Source organism: Pyrgilauda ruficollis, unplaced genomic scaffold (assembly GCF_017590135.1).
Source record: "Pyrgilauda ruficollis isolate IOZ18807 unplaced genomic scaffold, ASM1759013v1 scaffold123, whole genome shotgun sequence".
Classification (NCBI taxonomy): Eukaryota; Metazoa; Chordata; class Aves; order Passeriformes; family Passeridae; genus Pyrgilauda; species Pyrgilauda ruficollis.
Window position 1 is genome coordinate 362,253 of NW_024510655.1, and position 14,047 is coordinate 376,299.

At 43.7% G+C, this 14,047-nt stretch overlaps 1 protein-coding gene across 4 annotated transcripts in view; it reads left to right on the forward strand.

The window, feature by feature from the left end:
• RALGAPB (Ral GTPase activating protein non-catalytic subunit beta) overlaps positions 1 to 14,047 on the forward strand; it is a 64,183-nt gene that overhangs the window by 13,142 nt on the left and 36,994 nt on the right. For all 4 annotated transcript variants that reach the window (XM_041490432.1, XM_041490433.1, XM_041490434.1 and 1 more), the window contains exons 6-9: positions 5,303 to 5,434; positions 6,577 to 6,755; positions 9,046 to 9,194; positions 9,305 to 9,521. In XM_041490432.1, the coding sequence (XP_041346366.1) occupies positions 5,303 to 5,434; positions 6,577 to 6,755; positions 9,046 to 9,194; positions 9,305 to 9,521 (677 nt within the window). The remainder of the gene's footprint in view (positions 1 to 5,302; positions 5,435 to 6,576; positions 6,756 to 9,045; positions 9,195 to 9,304; positions 9,522 to 14,047) is intronic.

The window sequence follows — 14,047 nt, forward strand, 5'->3', positions numbered from 1 at the left end:
CTCTTGGACTCTGCTTGGACCCTGAGGAGCTGAAACTGTGTTACAGCTGCCTGGCACTTGTTCCTTGGGGATGTGATGGGACAGAGGCAGACCACAGGCTCTCTGCTCTAGAGAGTAGAGGAGAAGAGCTGTACTGAGTCTTGCTGGGTATGGGAACAGTGAGGATCATATATGGTAGAATTGTTTACGTTGGAAAAGACCTCCAAGATCATCAAATCCAACCATGCCCCCAGGACTGCTAAGCCCACCACTAGCCTGTGTTCCCAATGGCCACATCCACAGGTCTTTTCATACCCTTTGGTGACTCCGCCACTGCCCTGAGTAACCCGTGCCAGTGTGTGACAACCTATTCCAACGAATCTGAATGTCCCCTGGCACAACTTGAGGCCATTTCCCCATGTCCTATCTCTTTTTACCTGGGAGAAGAGGCCAACCCTCTGGTGGCTCCAGTCTCCCTTCATGCAGAGAATGAGAAGGCCCCCTCGGAGTCTTCTTTCCTCCAGGCTGAGCCCTCCCAGCTCTCTCAGCTGCTCCTGGTGCTCCAGCCCCTTCCCCAGCCCTGTTCCCTTCTCTGGATGCACTCCAGCCCCTCGATGCCTTTCTTGCCATGAGGGGCCCAAAACTGTCCCCAGGGTTGGAGGTGCCTCACCAGTGCCCAGCACAGGGGACAGTCGCTGCCCTGGTCCTGCTGCCACACCATGGCTGGTACAGGCCAGGTGTCACTGGCCTCTTGCCCACCTGGGCACACCAGGCTCTTGTTCAGCTGCTGTTGAGCAGCCCCCCCCACCAGCTGCACTTTCCTGCGGAGCACTGTGCAGCCACTCTGCCCTAATCCTGTAGCTCTGGGGTTGTTGTGACCCAAGGGCCCATCACTTTCCCTTGCTGAGCCTCATGGAGTGGCTTCAGCCCCTTGATCCAGCCTGCCCAAATGTCTCTAGAGATCCTTCCTGTCCTTCAGTAAGTCAGCTCCTGCCCACCTCAGTGTCACCTGCAAACTGACCTAAGGAATGTTCACATCTGGGAGTTGCAGGAGAGTTTTGGGTGTAACAGAACGTTCTGAACCGTGAGGAGAGTTTCGGTACCCTTAATATTGTGGTCTTTTTGGTGTGGAGTCTTTGTGGGACAAATCTCAGACTCTTGGAGGAAAGAACTGAATCAATTGCTTGTAAGAGAGTCATCTGGGTCTCCTTCCAGCTCTCCTGAAATATCAGTAACTTATTCCTGTGAAAGTTCAAAGATGTGTTAAAGTTGCTGCATTGTGAAATATTCAATAGTGTATTTTTCTGCAAGGGTTTATTGTAACTTTGAAAACTTTTGCTTTGAATTACCTGTCAAAATGTGAAGTGTGGATAGATTTTTCCAGGTTATGCAGCTATTTGTTAAACCCCTGGGAAATAAAGCTGCAATACAAGTTCTGTGTATTTCCCACGCTATTTCTTCAGCTATTTTTAGTTTGTTAGATGTAGCGTTACATAACGGAAAATACTTTATGATTCACTGATCTGAAAAGAACAGCTCTGTCTCAAAACATGTGTTGGTGTTCTGCACCACATACTGTGCCTACACTTCCTCTCCCACTGTTGACTAACAGTATTGGTTCTGTTGGTGCACAGGAGTATGCAGGGTTTCTGGAATGTTTTAGTCTGTATTCAGTTGGTTCATGCCTGATACATGGAAGGTTAGGCTCCTGTTAGGCTGGCTTTAAGTTCAGTGGTATTTTAAGCTGCATTCTTAATACTTCAATGAAGCTCCAACTTCAAACAGTTAAAATGTTTCAGTAAACAATTCTGTGAATCAGGTTATTATCAATAAGCTGAGAGTAAATGTTTCAAATTAAAACCATATGGAAAATTATATTTGGAAATCTGTACACATATGCAGTGTTCATTTGTGTCTGTGGCTATGATTTTTAACAGGATGAAACTGGAATTTAATTGTATTGCCATACCAATAGATACTACTTTTACCCCATCTAGATTGCTTTAAATATATTTTAACTGTCTTGGATGTGTGGCTTAAAATTTATTTCTGTCTTCAGTCATTCTTGAAAATGTTCCATATGTAATTAAAGATTTGATCACGCTGTTTGAAGAACTGGTTTCTTGCAGTCATAGGGAGAAATGAAGCAGTGCACTGTGTTGCCAGGCAGTGGTGTGGGGCATGACAGTGCATGGGGTTGGGCCAGGCTCTTTTTGGGTCTTCCAGAGCCAGGTGATTCCTCAGCAAAAACATACCATGGGGTCATGCCTCTGGGCACTAAATGTAGGTGGACACAGGGCTGGAGGGCATTTGCTGCCTCATATAGATGTGTGTATTTCTGGTTTTAAGGAAACTTCCCAATCTGACCGTTCCCAAGATTCTTTGGCAGTCCCTCTTCCACCAGCAGTGACTTTAACTGCTGGGACTGAAGCCCCTTTGCAGCAGCAGCTCTGGTGAGCTGAGGAGTGCCCTGCTTGGCTCCCTGCACTCCCCACTCTCCCAGGCAGAGCAGCTTTCCTCACTGGTTCCCCCCCAGGTTTCCCATGGGAGTCTCAGCTGTCTTGTTCCATAAAGCCCTTTATTCCTGGCACAGTAACACAGAAACAGCTTGAGCTGCCCCCAAGGAGCAGCCCAGCAAAGGACTCCTGGGCTTTTATCCCCTCACAGTCCAAGCTTGTGCAAGTCTTGGCTCTTCCTTCTTAGTCCTCAGCTCTTGCAGAGTCTGAGCACCTGGCTGGGCCACAAGTCCAGTGCCCTTTGTTATGCACAGGGTTGGCATTTCCCAGCCTCTTCCCCAGCCTCCTTCAGGGAGCTCAAGCTGCAGCTATCACTGCAGCTGCACCACCAGCTCTGGCACCGAATGGATTCCTCATAATCCTTGCATCTGGAGAAGGCCTCATGTCCTAAAGCTCTTCTTCTTTTCTTCCAGGTTAGGTACTGTAAATAGGCTGTGATTTCAGACACTTGTGTTAATTGGCTGCACGTTACTGTAGTACCCACTGCTGGGAGAAGTGGCAGATGGAAATTCAGCCTGTTTGACTCTTGGTTGCGGAGTCAGCCATAGACTACTTTTCTCCTTCTCTTGTAATGTAATGGCTTTAGAAACCTGTATGGCTTTATAAGTGAGTAAGGATGAGTGGGACATTTCCTGACCATTGCAAGGAATTGTTATAGGCAGCAACCAGATAAGGCCAAATCAATAATTTGAGAAAGCCAGATTAAAATTCAAAGAAGATAGATTTTATTTCACTAATCGAAATACAAGCTCTGACAGCCACAATCAAAGGGACAGCGCCGAGCCCGGGACTCCGGCACTGGGTGAACACAGATCTGAGCCCCTTTTGCATCAGATCTACCGAGTTCACGAAGTCTGTCTGGTGAGCCGCGGTTATTGACTGTTTTTCTTGCCCAGAGCGACGTTTCCTTTGTTTCTTTCTCTTTTCCCGAATATTCATGCGGTCCTCATCCCTTGTCCGGTGTACCACGTCTGAGGAAGGATTCGAATATTCATGCAGTCTTCTGCCCTCCGTCTGGTGTGGGAGGAATTCTGTCTCCTGCTCGGACAAAGCTGCCTTGGGAAAAACAATACTGTGTCCGGGAACAGATGCATGTAAAGTCCACGGGAACATGTTAGTCCAGGGCTGTCCTCGGTTATCCACGGTCGTTATTGGCTGATGATGGCTGTTCCGAGACTGGCTCAGGGTTTCTGCAGGAGCTAATCCCTTTTCTTGCTAATTTGGACTTCTGTTCAGTGAACACCTGTCTGTGTTACAATCTAGTGAAGTAATCGATTTCCCAACCCCTGTGTAAGATTTCTAAAACCTGGGTGCTTTCCGTAACATACATTCTAAAAGCATGATTCGATATATATTTCTATAATTACGAACATATTTATCATATTTATATGAGCATGAATTTAATACATTTATCACAGAAGTTAGCTTAGGGAAAGACAAACTGATTTCTGGGAATGCTGTGATACTTAGAAGGTGCAGTGCAGATCTCTTCTATTCCTTTAGAAAACATCGAGATTGAAATAAATAGGGCAGGAGATCTTTCTCCTTTTTTAATGCCTTTATTAAAAATCAGCTCAGGTGGGGAGAGCCGACGGGTCGCACCACGCCGCCGCTGCTCCCAGGAGTGGCACGGAGGAGGAGGAGGATGCAGCTGTGTCCGCTGGTCTGCAGGCAGAGCTGGGGCTTCCGTCCTCACGAGAGCAGTAGGAGATTCCACTCTTTCAGTCTGACATTCGAGGTCCTCTTTCTAGCCGACATCCTTTTAGGTTAGGGTGAGAGGTAAAAAGGATCTTAGCGGACACTGGATTAAGTTCCTCACCTTTAGACATCAGTTAGATCTCTTAATTCCATGGTGGCACGTTGTTTTAGGGGTTTAGGGGTTTTTCTTGCACATCTGCATACCAGCGCTGCCATCACCCCACCCCCTCCCCCCTGCCCCGCTACCCGAAGTCTCAGGTGTCATCCTCCAGGAAGCGGCAGGGGGACACTTGAGCTGATTTCTAACCATAACAGGTAATTGAAGAAAAACTGTTAACAACGGGTGATTACAACATGAAGTTATTACAACAGCAATTGGTTTAACTTGTTAACTCTGCAACTTAAAAAAAAAAAATGGACAACTTTTCTACTCATAACAAAGATTATGTTGATCAGGGAAATTGAACTGTAATTTGGTGAAGCTGGGTATGAAGCAGGGGTCAGATTAGACAGCAGGAGTTCAGTGAAATTCACTGGTGATTCTTCAGGTAGTTACAGCTCTTTTAGGGAAAGATCCCCATTTGCCTAAGCATTGTCCTTATGGCACTCAGATCACTGGTTTGCTCTTTGCTGGTCTGTAGATCCCAGCCTCTGGCACATGTGTTGCATCTGTTTTGAAGAACTCACTAAACTGTGGGTTGCACGTCCTGTGCTGCTTGTAGGTCACAGCAGTGGGTGCTGCTCAGGGTCCTGAGGTACAGTCTAGGTCATCAGTCATGAGCTGGAATTTAGAGCTGCAACCTAATATGACTTGCTAGTGTCCTGTCAGATGTGCATGTGGCTGTGATAACTGGTGACCCCTCTGGCTGAGTGACTGAGGGTTCTTGTGCCTTAATAGCTTTTTTTTTTGGGGTTGGCTGGAGCTTTAGGCAGGCTCTGGGTGTGCACTGTCCAAGGCTGAGAGATTGTATAAAATGGGATCTCTAGGAAAACTTGGGATGTTCCATTGTTGCCTGTGGACTCACCTGTGGGCTGCTGACGCTGTTGGAGTGCAAACTCAATGTTAAATTTTTGAGCTGAAGATCAGGTCTGTCTGACTTGCTTTCTAGGTTGCTGCGTTTTACATATGGACCTTCGTTTCCTCCATTCAAAATTCCTGATGAAGATGCTGGTCTGGTTCCTCTTGAAATGGATAATGAGTGCGTTGCACAAACATGGTTTCGCTTTTTACATATGCTGAGGTATTGTAATTACAGCCATCCATTGTTCCTGTTCTTGAATCACCTCTGTACGTTTGCATGACAAATGAAACATTTCTCTGGAGATTGCCAAGACTGAGCACCTAAATAGAATTAAATGAGAGATTTGTGCCAGTGCCATGCAGCAGCGCAGGGCAGGCTGTGAGTAGCGTTCAGCTTTGAATTCTGACTTTCAAAATGTAAACTGGTTCAGTTAATTAAAATCTATTTTAGCTATTTGGCATTTTGGAGGATCTGAAAAACAAGAGTTCAATAGAATTTTGTTTCTCTGAGATAACAAACGGGAAAAGCTGAACAATAGATCTGGGAGATGCTTACGACTTTCATTTATTCTCCAGGTTAAATTTAACTTATTTATTTTTAAAATGGGTGTTTTATATATTTATTTTTATGAAGAAATCTGTACACTTAATTTTACCATACAAGTTCATCTTTCTTAAATGCGCAGCTGAACCAAATGCTGTGTTTTGTTTTAAAGACTTTTGGACGTGGCATTACATTAATGCTCTCAATGGCCAGAATATTAAAATATTGATACAAAATACTATTTAATAGTTAAAGCTAGATAAACATTAGGCTGTTTAAAATTTACTTCTTAACTAACTAAAAAACCTTCCTTCTTCATTTGCAGTACTAGTGTCACAAGTACTGTACTCTTCAAATTTGGAATTTACAGATTTGCTGTTACAGGATTTGAGTCAATCAGGAAAAAATGCTCAAACTTTTACAATTTACTCCCCTTCTTGTCACTGTTTGACAGTATTTAATTCGTTGCTTACCTTTCTAGAATAACTTTAACAGTATAAGCAACTCTTCATTGGGTTCAAAAGACCTCATAAGTAATTATTATTGCTGCAATAATTAGTCTAGCAAGTGTGTGGTCTGGCTTGTTTTATTTTACTATGATTGTTCAGTGTGTTTGGGTAATGTTTGAAATGAAGACAGCTATATACTGCCAACCCAGGAAGAGAAAATTGCCTTCCTGTGATGGGAAGCTAAACTGTATTGGATGCTGGTTTGCGGTGTTATGTGAATGCCTTAAACTATTGCATCTTCAAGTGTTTTTAAATCTTAGCAGCTGTTCTTAAACTGACTAACATATATTTTGCTCTCTTTCTGGGCAGTAATCCTGTGGATTTGAGTAACCCAGCCATTATTAGCTCTACCCCCAAATTTCAGGAGCAGTTTCTGAATGTGAGTGGGATGACTCAAGAACTGAATCAGTACCCCTGCCTTAAACATCTGCCTCAAATATTCTTTCGTGCCATGCGTGGAATCAGCTGTTTAGTGGATGCATTTCTAGGTAATGCTTTTGTCTTGCCCATGGATAGCTAGAAATATTAGTTTAATTATTATTTTAGTATCTTTAAATCTGTTTTCTCCATAAATACATGAATAGCAATTCATCTTTTGAAGGAAATCCTGGAATTGATGAGGAGGAGACTTGAGATCATTTCTAAAAAAATCTGTACACACAGCAGTAATATTTGAATGCATGAAGTTGTAGATGGCCTTAGTTTCAAATGCAAAACAAATCAGAAATATATGATAAAACAAAACCAAGGATCTCTTTCCCAAACAAGGTTTCTTTTCTCTTTCCATCTAATCACCAATGCAAGTGCTATGCTTTAGCACATTGTGAGCACTCACCACCGTGTTTCTAATCTTTGTGGCAACTGCTGTGTGCCTGTTTTATAAGGTATTGAATTTGGACTGTCATATTCAGATCTTTGTGAAGTTCCCCTTAGTTTATGGTTAGTGGATTACTGCTACTGCTGAGTAAAAAAGTTGTTGTGTGTCTGCTGGTAACTGAGTAAATCTAGCTGGTCAGTTTTAAGTAACAAGATGGAGTACCTGAAATTTAAAGCATTATATTTAGTGTTCTTCAGACTTACTGAAAGTTCTTCAGAGAATACATGGTATTGTGAACTCGGAGGAGCTGCCTGCCTCCAGCTGCTTTTCTACTTAAATATGTGTAAGCAAATGTCATCTGCCATAAGTGTGAGCTGATGAGAGATTGCAGGAGACTAGAGCAGATATGTAAACAGTATTAGAAAAAAGCCTGATGGTGGAATGAGACCATCAGCCTGGAGAAGTGCAGCCTGTAGGGGCACAGAGCGCAGGGTTAGACTGGATACTGGGAAGAAATTCTTCCCTGTGAGGGTTCATGAGGCCCTGGCACACGTTGCCCAGAGGAGCTGTGGCTGCCCCTGGATCCCTGGAAGTGTCCAAGGTAGGTTGGACTGGACTTGGAAGAACGTGGTCTAGTGGGAGGTGTCCCTGCTTGTGGCTGGGGATGGAATGGAGGGGTTTTAAGGTCCCTTTGAACCCAAACTATTCTGTGGTTTTATGAATCAGACACTTAAGACTTCAGAAGATCTTGTAGCAAGATAAAGCACCCAGAGTGATAATAGCCTATCTGGAGTGCAGAGATGGAGACTACAATGCATTGGAGCACAGGAGATTTCTTAGTGAAAAATTAAATTCAGGCTGTAGGTATAGATTGGGAGAGTGTGCTCAGGCAGACTTGGGAGCTGCAGAAAGATCTTCAGTGAAGGCTGGTGGGAGAGCTCATTACCTTCTGTCACGAGTGCTTAAAACACTGGGTTTTATCTTGCTCTCCCTGGTACCTACATGATGTGTTTGGCAAGCTAGTACATCCTCTTTTCCAGCCAAATGTACCAAAACAATAGGTTTCATAGTGCATACTCTGCCTAGGCTGTAACACTGATGATTTAGCAGAAGCAAATTGTTCTGTAATGTGTTATGAAAAGTACTTGGGTGCTTTAATTAACTTGGTCAGAAAAAGATCTGCATCAAAATCTCAAGCACACTGTGGTTCCCCACTTCATTTTTCAAATGGGGTTGTTGGAATTCATTAAAATGGGCAGAAATGGTGTTTGTCACATCAAGTTTTGTAGACATTGAGTTGCTTCTGATTCTCATGGGGAAGAGCTCTGTACACCATGAATTTCCCTGAAGCTGGATTAAAAACTGGTCTAATGTCCTGCTGCTGCCAGAAAAATTACAGCTTGCTCTGCTTTCTTACTCTGTCTTGTGTACTGTCTTAGTATTTGACTGTTCAGCAGCTGATTCAGCTCAAACCGAGCAGAAAGCTGTGTGGTGGATGGGTTTTAATTTAGTGAGCTAAGGTGGCTCTAAGGGCCATACATCTTAGAGATGTCTCAGAAAAAGGTGTGGGAGTTATGACTGGGAAGGAAAGGCAAAGGTGAGAGGCACCTAAATTTTGACATAAGTGAGCTGTGAAATTGTCTTTGGCAAGTGAACCTTGCTCCTTTCCCTCTGCCTGCTTCTAGACTGGTTCTTCCCATCTGCCATTTCTCACAGCCTTAAGGTATGGGGTCCTTTGGTGTTTAATCTGTTGCTTATCTGATGTAATTTCTGTTTTCATTTGTGTATGTATTTATTTCTGCTAATAGTAAAATAGGGAGGGGCATTTTTGTTGCTGCTGCCGTTTTGGGGAACGGGGGAGGCATGGCTATTGACCAAAGGCTCCTGGGCTTACTAATGGCCTGCTCTCTGTGAGCCCATGGAATTCTTGCTGAAAGCCTGCTTTATTCCTGGCCTTACAGGCATTTCCCGACCCCGGTCAGACAGTGCACCACCCACACCAGTGAACAGGCTGAGCATGCCCCAGAACACTGCTACCAACACCACTCCACCCCACAACCGGAGGCATCGGGCAGTGACTGTGAACAAAGTGACGATGAAAACCAGCACTGTAAGATTTCATACTCTGTCTTTGAGTAGCTGACCCTTTGGATTGTTTCCTCGGTTAGAGGAACTAATTTCCTTGATTCTAGGAGCTGATTTGTTCTTCTGTTCAAACAGGTAACTACTGCACATGCTTCAAAAGTGCAGCACCAACCCTCTTCTACTTCTCCGCTCTCTAGCCCAAACCAGACAAGCTCTGAGCCTCGGCCACTTCCAGCTCCTCGCAGGCCAAAGGTTAACAGCATCTTGAACCTCTTTGGATCATGGTTATTTGATGCAGCATTTGTTCACTGTAAACTTCATAATGGAATAAACAGAGACAGCAGCATGACAGGTAAATATTACAAAAAATATACGTATGCTTTTTTCCTTGTTTTCTTGACATTTCCTACCTGCAAGATTAACACATGCATAATCCAAAAAAAGTAAAACCTGAAGTGCTCTGTTGTAATTAATTCCTTGAGCTGAGCCAGCATCTGCTATTAGCTGAGCAGCTATTTGGGGATTTCAAAGTTTAAAAAAAGTCCACTTTTTTACTATTAAATACTCCTTTGCTCTAACAAGCATGGCACTTCCAATTATGATACTGGTGAAAATGCTATTAAATGGAGGAAATCATGTGGTAGGAGTACACTTATTAGTTTGAAATCTGCTTGAGTATCTATGATTAATAGCAACTATTTATATCAACTCTTTAATATTTGAAAAATTGTCCTACATTGCTCCACATAGTGCACAAAGCTGTACTTTTTGGTTTTGTAGAGTGTTATGGAAACAGGAGTCCTTAAAATAGCTAGTGAAGTTGCTGCCTATCAGTTAAGATTGCTGTGTGTTTCCTTTAATGACTTGATATCTTCGTTATCTTCAACCCTTAACTGCCAAACTTATTTTGTCTCCTGTGCTTTGCTCAACTGCAGAGGTTAGGTGTTTTGAGATAACATAACAGATTTCGTGCTCTGCTCAGAGAGGCTTTTTAGCTTTCATCTTACTTGTGGTGGTAATATTCAGAAAAGAATAACCTTTCTCACTCCTTGCAGTTTTCCTATTCCTTGTGTGTTTTGAATGTCTGCTAACTTTTCCAAGAGATCTGTTAATCAATCTGTCAGTAACTCACTGGCCTAAGAAAAATAAGGGAAAAACATTTTTTTATAGCAAGCTGGATGTATAGTGGGACTTGGCAGCAACAGTTAAACTGGTGATCTTCCTTGTTTATTGTGTCAAATTCCTGTGTGAAAACTTAGGATTTTGGATCTTCTAAAGGTGTTTTTAGGTATGTAGCACATAATTTTTTGAACATGTTCTTTGTGGGTGTCTGTGGTAGGAGTTCGGAATCTCTTTGTAAAAGGCCTGTGACTCATGACTAGGGAAAGAGCTGAGCTTAGGAGGCAGCAAGACATGCTTTGAGGGTGTGTTAGGTTGCAGATGCATTTAATGTATTACTACGTTTAGTGGTTTTCACATTGATTAGATCTTTTTAATTTTGACATAACCTCTTTTTTGAGCGATTTTAATGAAATGCTTAACCTGTAAAGGAAGGATGTCAGCTTAGATGGTGCTTTTGCAAACATGTCAGCTGTGAACAGAGGTGCTGTTATGCTGGCAGAAGCACACAGTCATCTGGAATCCAAAGGCTTAATTTCCTTGAAGGGGTTACAAGGCCTTCTGTTCATGTATGCGATGTCTTAAATCACCTAATAGCAGTCAGAAAATTGTTGTCTTACAGTCTTACAGGGATATTTACTGGCTTTCTGAAAACTGGAGACAGTTGTTTGGGATTGAGTTAGTTCTGTTCCTCCTCTGTGCTCTTCCAAGCTGTCTGTAGCAAGACCAGTCTTTGCACATCACATGATCTGCTGTGTATTAGCAGCAGTGGTTCTGACACAGTGATGTTGGTGGACTCCCAGGAACCTGGCTGTGTCATGTTCTGCTTTTTTAGCAATTTGGAAGGCAGAACTAACGGGAATTTAATAAAGTGTCTGCTGCCCTTGCAGGGTGTTGTTCCTGCTATGTAAGGTCACTGGTCAGGGTAGTGCCAAGGGGGGCTGGCCGAAGGAGAGAGAACCGAGTGTGGGTCCCTACTTCTGAAACACTGTAGAGAGGCCCCAAACTCTGATTGCCTGATTTATTATTTTGCTCAGCCTCTGCTTAAGGTGAGAAAATGAGCAAGACGTGTAAAGGACCAGGCCCCTGGAGTTTCTGCTGACTTGAAGCATCAGTGTCTTTTGAATGAGGTTTAAATCCACATCATAAAGTTTTATTCTGTAAATCTGACCTGTGATGCCTAAGGCCTCCAAGTGAAATCTTTTCCTCCCTGAAGAGCTTAAGGCAGGAGGTGCTATGCTGGCTGATGAGGTGGGCCAGGAGGGGTTTGTATTAGGGCCCCCCCATCACAAAAGTGGGACCCATCAGTAACAATCAGATCTGCACATTGTGCCCATCCAGCTGCTCCTGCTGCCCAGTGTAGATGCAGCATGGAGGAGGAGGGCCAGTAGAGAAGGGACGGTTAGCTGCCACAGTCTCTACCCTTAGGAAAAATGCTCAAAATAAATCTGATGCTTTACAGCTGCAGTTTGGCTATTCTTTTATGTCTTGGTTCATCTGCTATCCTTTGTAGCCATGACTTCAACTACTAGTTGGATATTCTTACCGTGTCTTACACTGCTGTTGATAATCTTAGCATTAGCCTCAAGAAGCACTATTATTTTTATGGGTGCTTTAAATGTTTTGATTGGGAATTATCTGCACTTAAAATCAGCTTTGCTGTGTAATACTGTCTTCCACTGGCCCACACACGCTATTTTTTTTAGGTCTGGAATTGCAGCTGTGTAATAACTCAGCAGCTTTAAACCCTTCTAATATTTGCTTTGTTTCAGTGCCGTGTAGTTAAGAATTCCTTCTCTTCTGGCTGTCTTATATGACTTCTTTGTTTCATTACTGGCTGGGGGACTGGGAACTGTTTTGCAAAAGTATTACAACTTGCTCCTTGGTCTTGTAGAGACCTGTGTGCCCTGCGACACTTCTGGAATGCTACATTTTTTAATGTGTGTTTCTCTCTTCCGCTGCGTGGCACAGTCTCAGTGAGAATCCCTATGATGTGATTACCAAAGAGAGATTAATGAACTCCGTACCTTTCCTTTTTTCCTTGTCCCAGGATCTCACCTTTTCCCACTGCAACTCTTTAACCTCCAGAAAGGAAGTAATGAAAAATGATGGGGGAAAAAAATGTCAAGCTTTTTGTAAGTCTTGAGATGAAAAACTATCTAAATGATAATAGAAGGGTAACTGAACTTGCTCTACTTGGCCCTGCTTTGCAGGGGAGGGCTGACTGTCTCCAGAGGCCCCTTCAGCCTCAACTCCCCTGATTCTGTCAGGTTAACTGCTGCTTCACGGATTTTCAATTTTCTGTCATCTCACGGGTGAACTTCTTGTACCAACTCTTGTTTGAAAAACTGTAGGTATTCCACATTTGTGGTTGTTCTAGTTTTGTCTGTCTTTGGGAAGAGTGAATTGTTCTCTCTCAAGATTAGCTGGAAGTCATCTGTATACAGTTGGCTGCTGGTGGAGGTTATCACCTGGAAAGCAGTTGTCCTCTTTACTCTTTGAGACCTGTCCTTCAAAGTAGTCCTGTGTCGTTGTTCGGATTCTGAAGCAGAGCAATGATCTTGCCATCATTGGCTTGATGCTTTTGGGTCTTGAGTGTTCTTATCAGGTTTTAGTTTCTGCACACATCCTTTAATGTTGAAGCTTTTTGGTGGGCAGCTGATAAACATCACTGTGTTGTGGTGTGAGAGTGAAAATGGCCGGTTGGAAGATGCGTAGGTGGTTTGAAAGCAGCTGGGTCCTGCTGGTGTAGCTGTTACAATTAGATGGGTGTGTGGCATTTATGTAGCTGATAGTGTGGGGTAAATAGATGCCTATGATAGATAACACTTTGATAAGAAATTGGCTGCAGAGCCTCTATGAGGTTAACCCAAGAATGACAGCTTGGGGTGTGTGTATCTGCCAGGGCAGGTTCAGTGGCAGGATGTGTTTCAGACAAGCTTGGCTGTATGGTGCATGCTACTGTCCTCAGCCTCTGAGAGAGGGGAGAGGCTCACCAGCACTTTGTGCCAGTATTTCAGCAACTGAATCTTCTGATCGGATAGGCTCATTCTCAATCCTTGTACCTAAAGAATGTCAACTCTGCAGTTTATAGCAGCTGAAGGACACACCTCAGAGCTTGCTGGTATCATCCTGGCGCTGTTTGCAGTTGTAGAGCCTTGGGTACATCATTACCCTCACCTCTTCTGGCCCCACTGTCATTAATGTCCCACAGAATGTTTCTGGGGCTCTAGAAGAAAATTCTAAGCAGCCCTGTCTGGGGTCATGGTGAGTGCTGCTGAGGGTCTTGGTTACAGGTCTCACCCTGCCTGTTCAAAGAAGTAGCTCTCTGCAGATGGTGGGTAGTACCTGGCTGCTGGAGTTATTACTCTCTCCTTTCTCTGGGCGTTGTTTGAGATGTTAATGTTTCTGGGAGTGTTCTACCTTTTGTTTCTGCTTTGGAAGATTGTTAATGAAGCTGGTGGTCAGGGGAGGCATGCTCAGGTATTCTGGTTGTTAGCAACTTGGCTTAGGGAAATAGGAGCTGTACTACTGTTGAGAACTCCTGGTTTGGAAGGAGGAGTGCTGCTGTGAGGAGATTGCAGGTAAGTAGTTTTCCCTCTGCGAGACATACCCCATTTCAGAGGAGCCTTAGGATGGCCTGGTGTATGCTCCATGTGCATTGCAACATGGGGACAGGTCTGTGAGCTGAGAAGGGTTAATACCTTCTGTTAAAGGAGTGGTGTATGTTGGTATGAACAACTCTAATTTTAGTCGTAT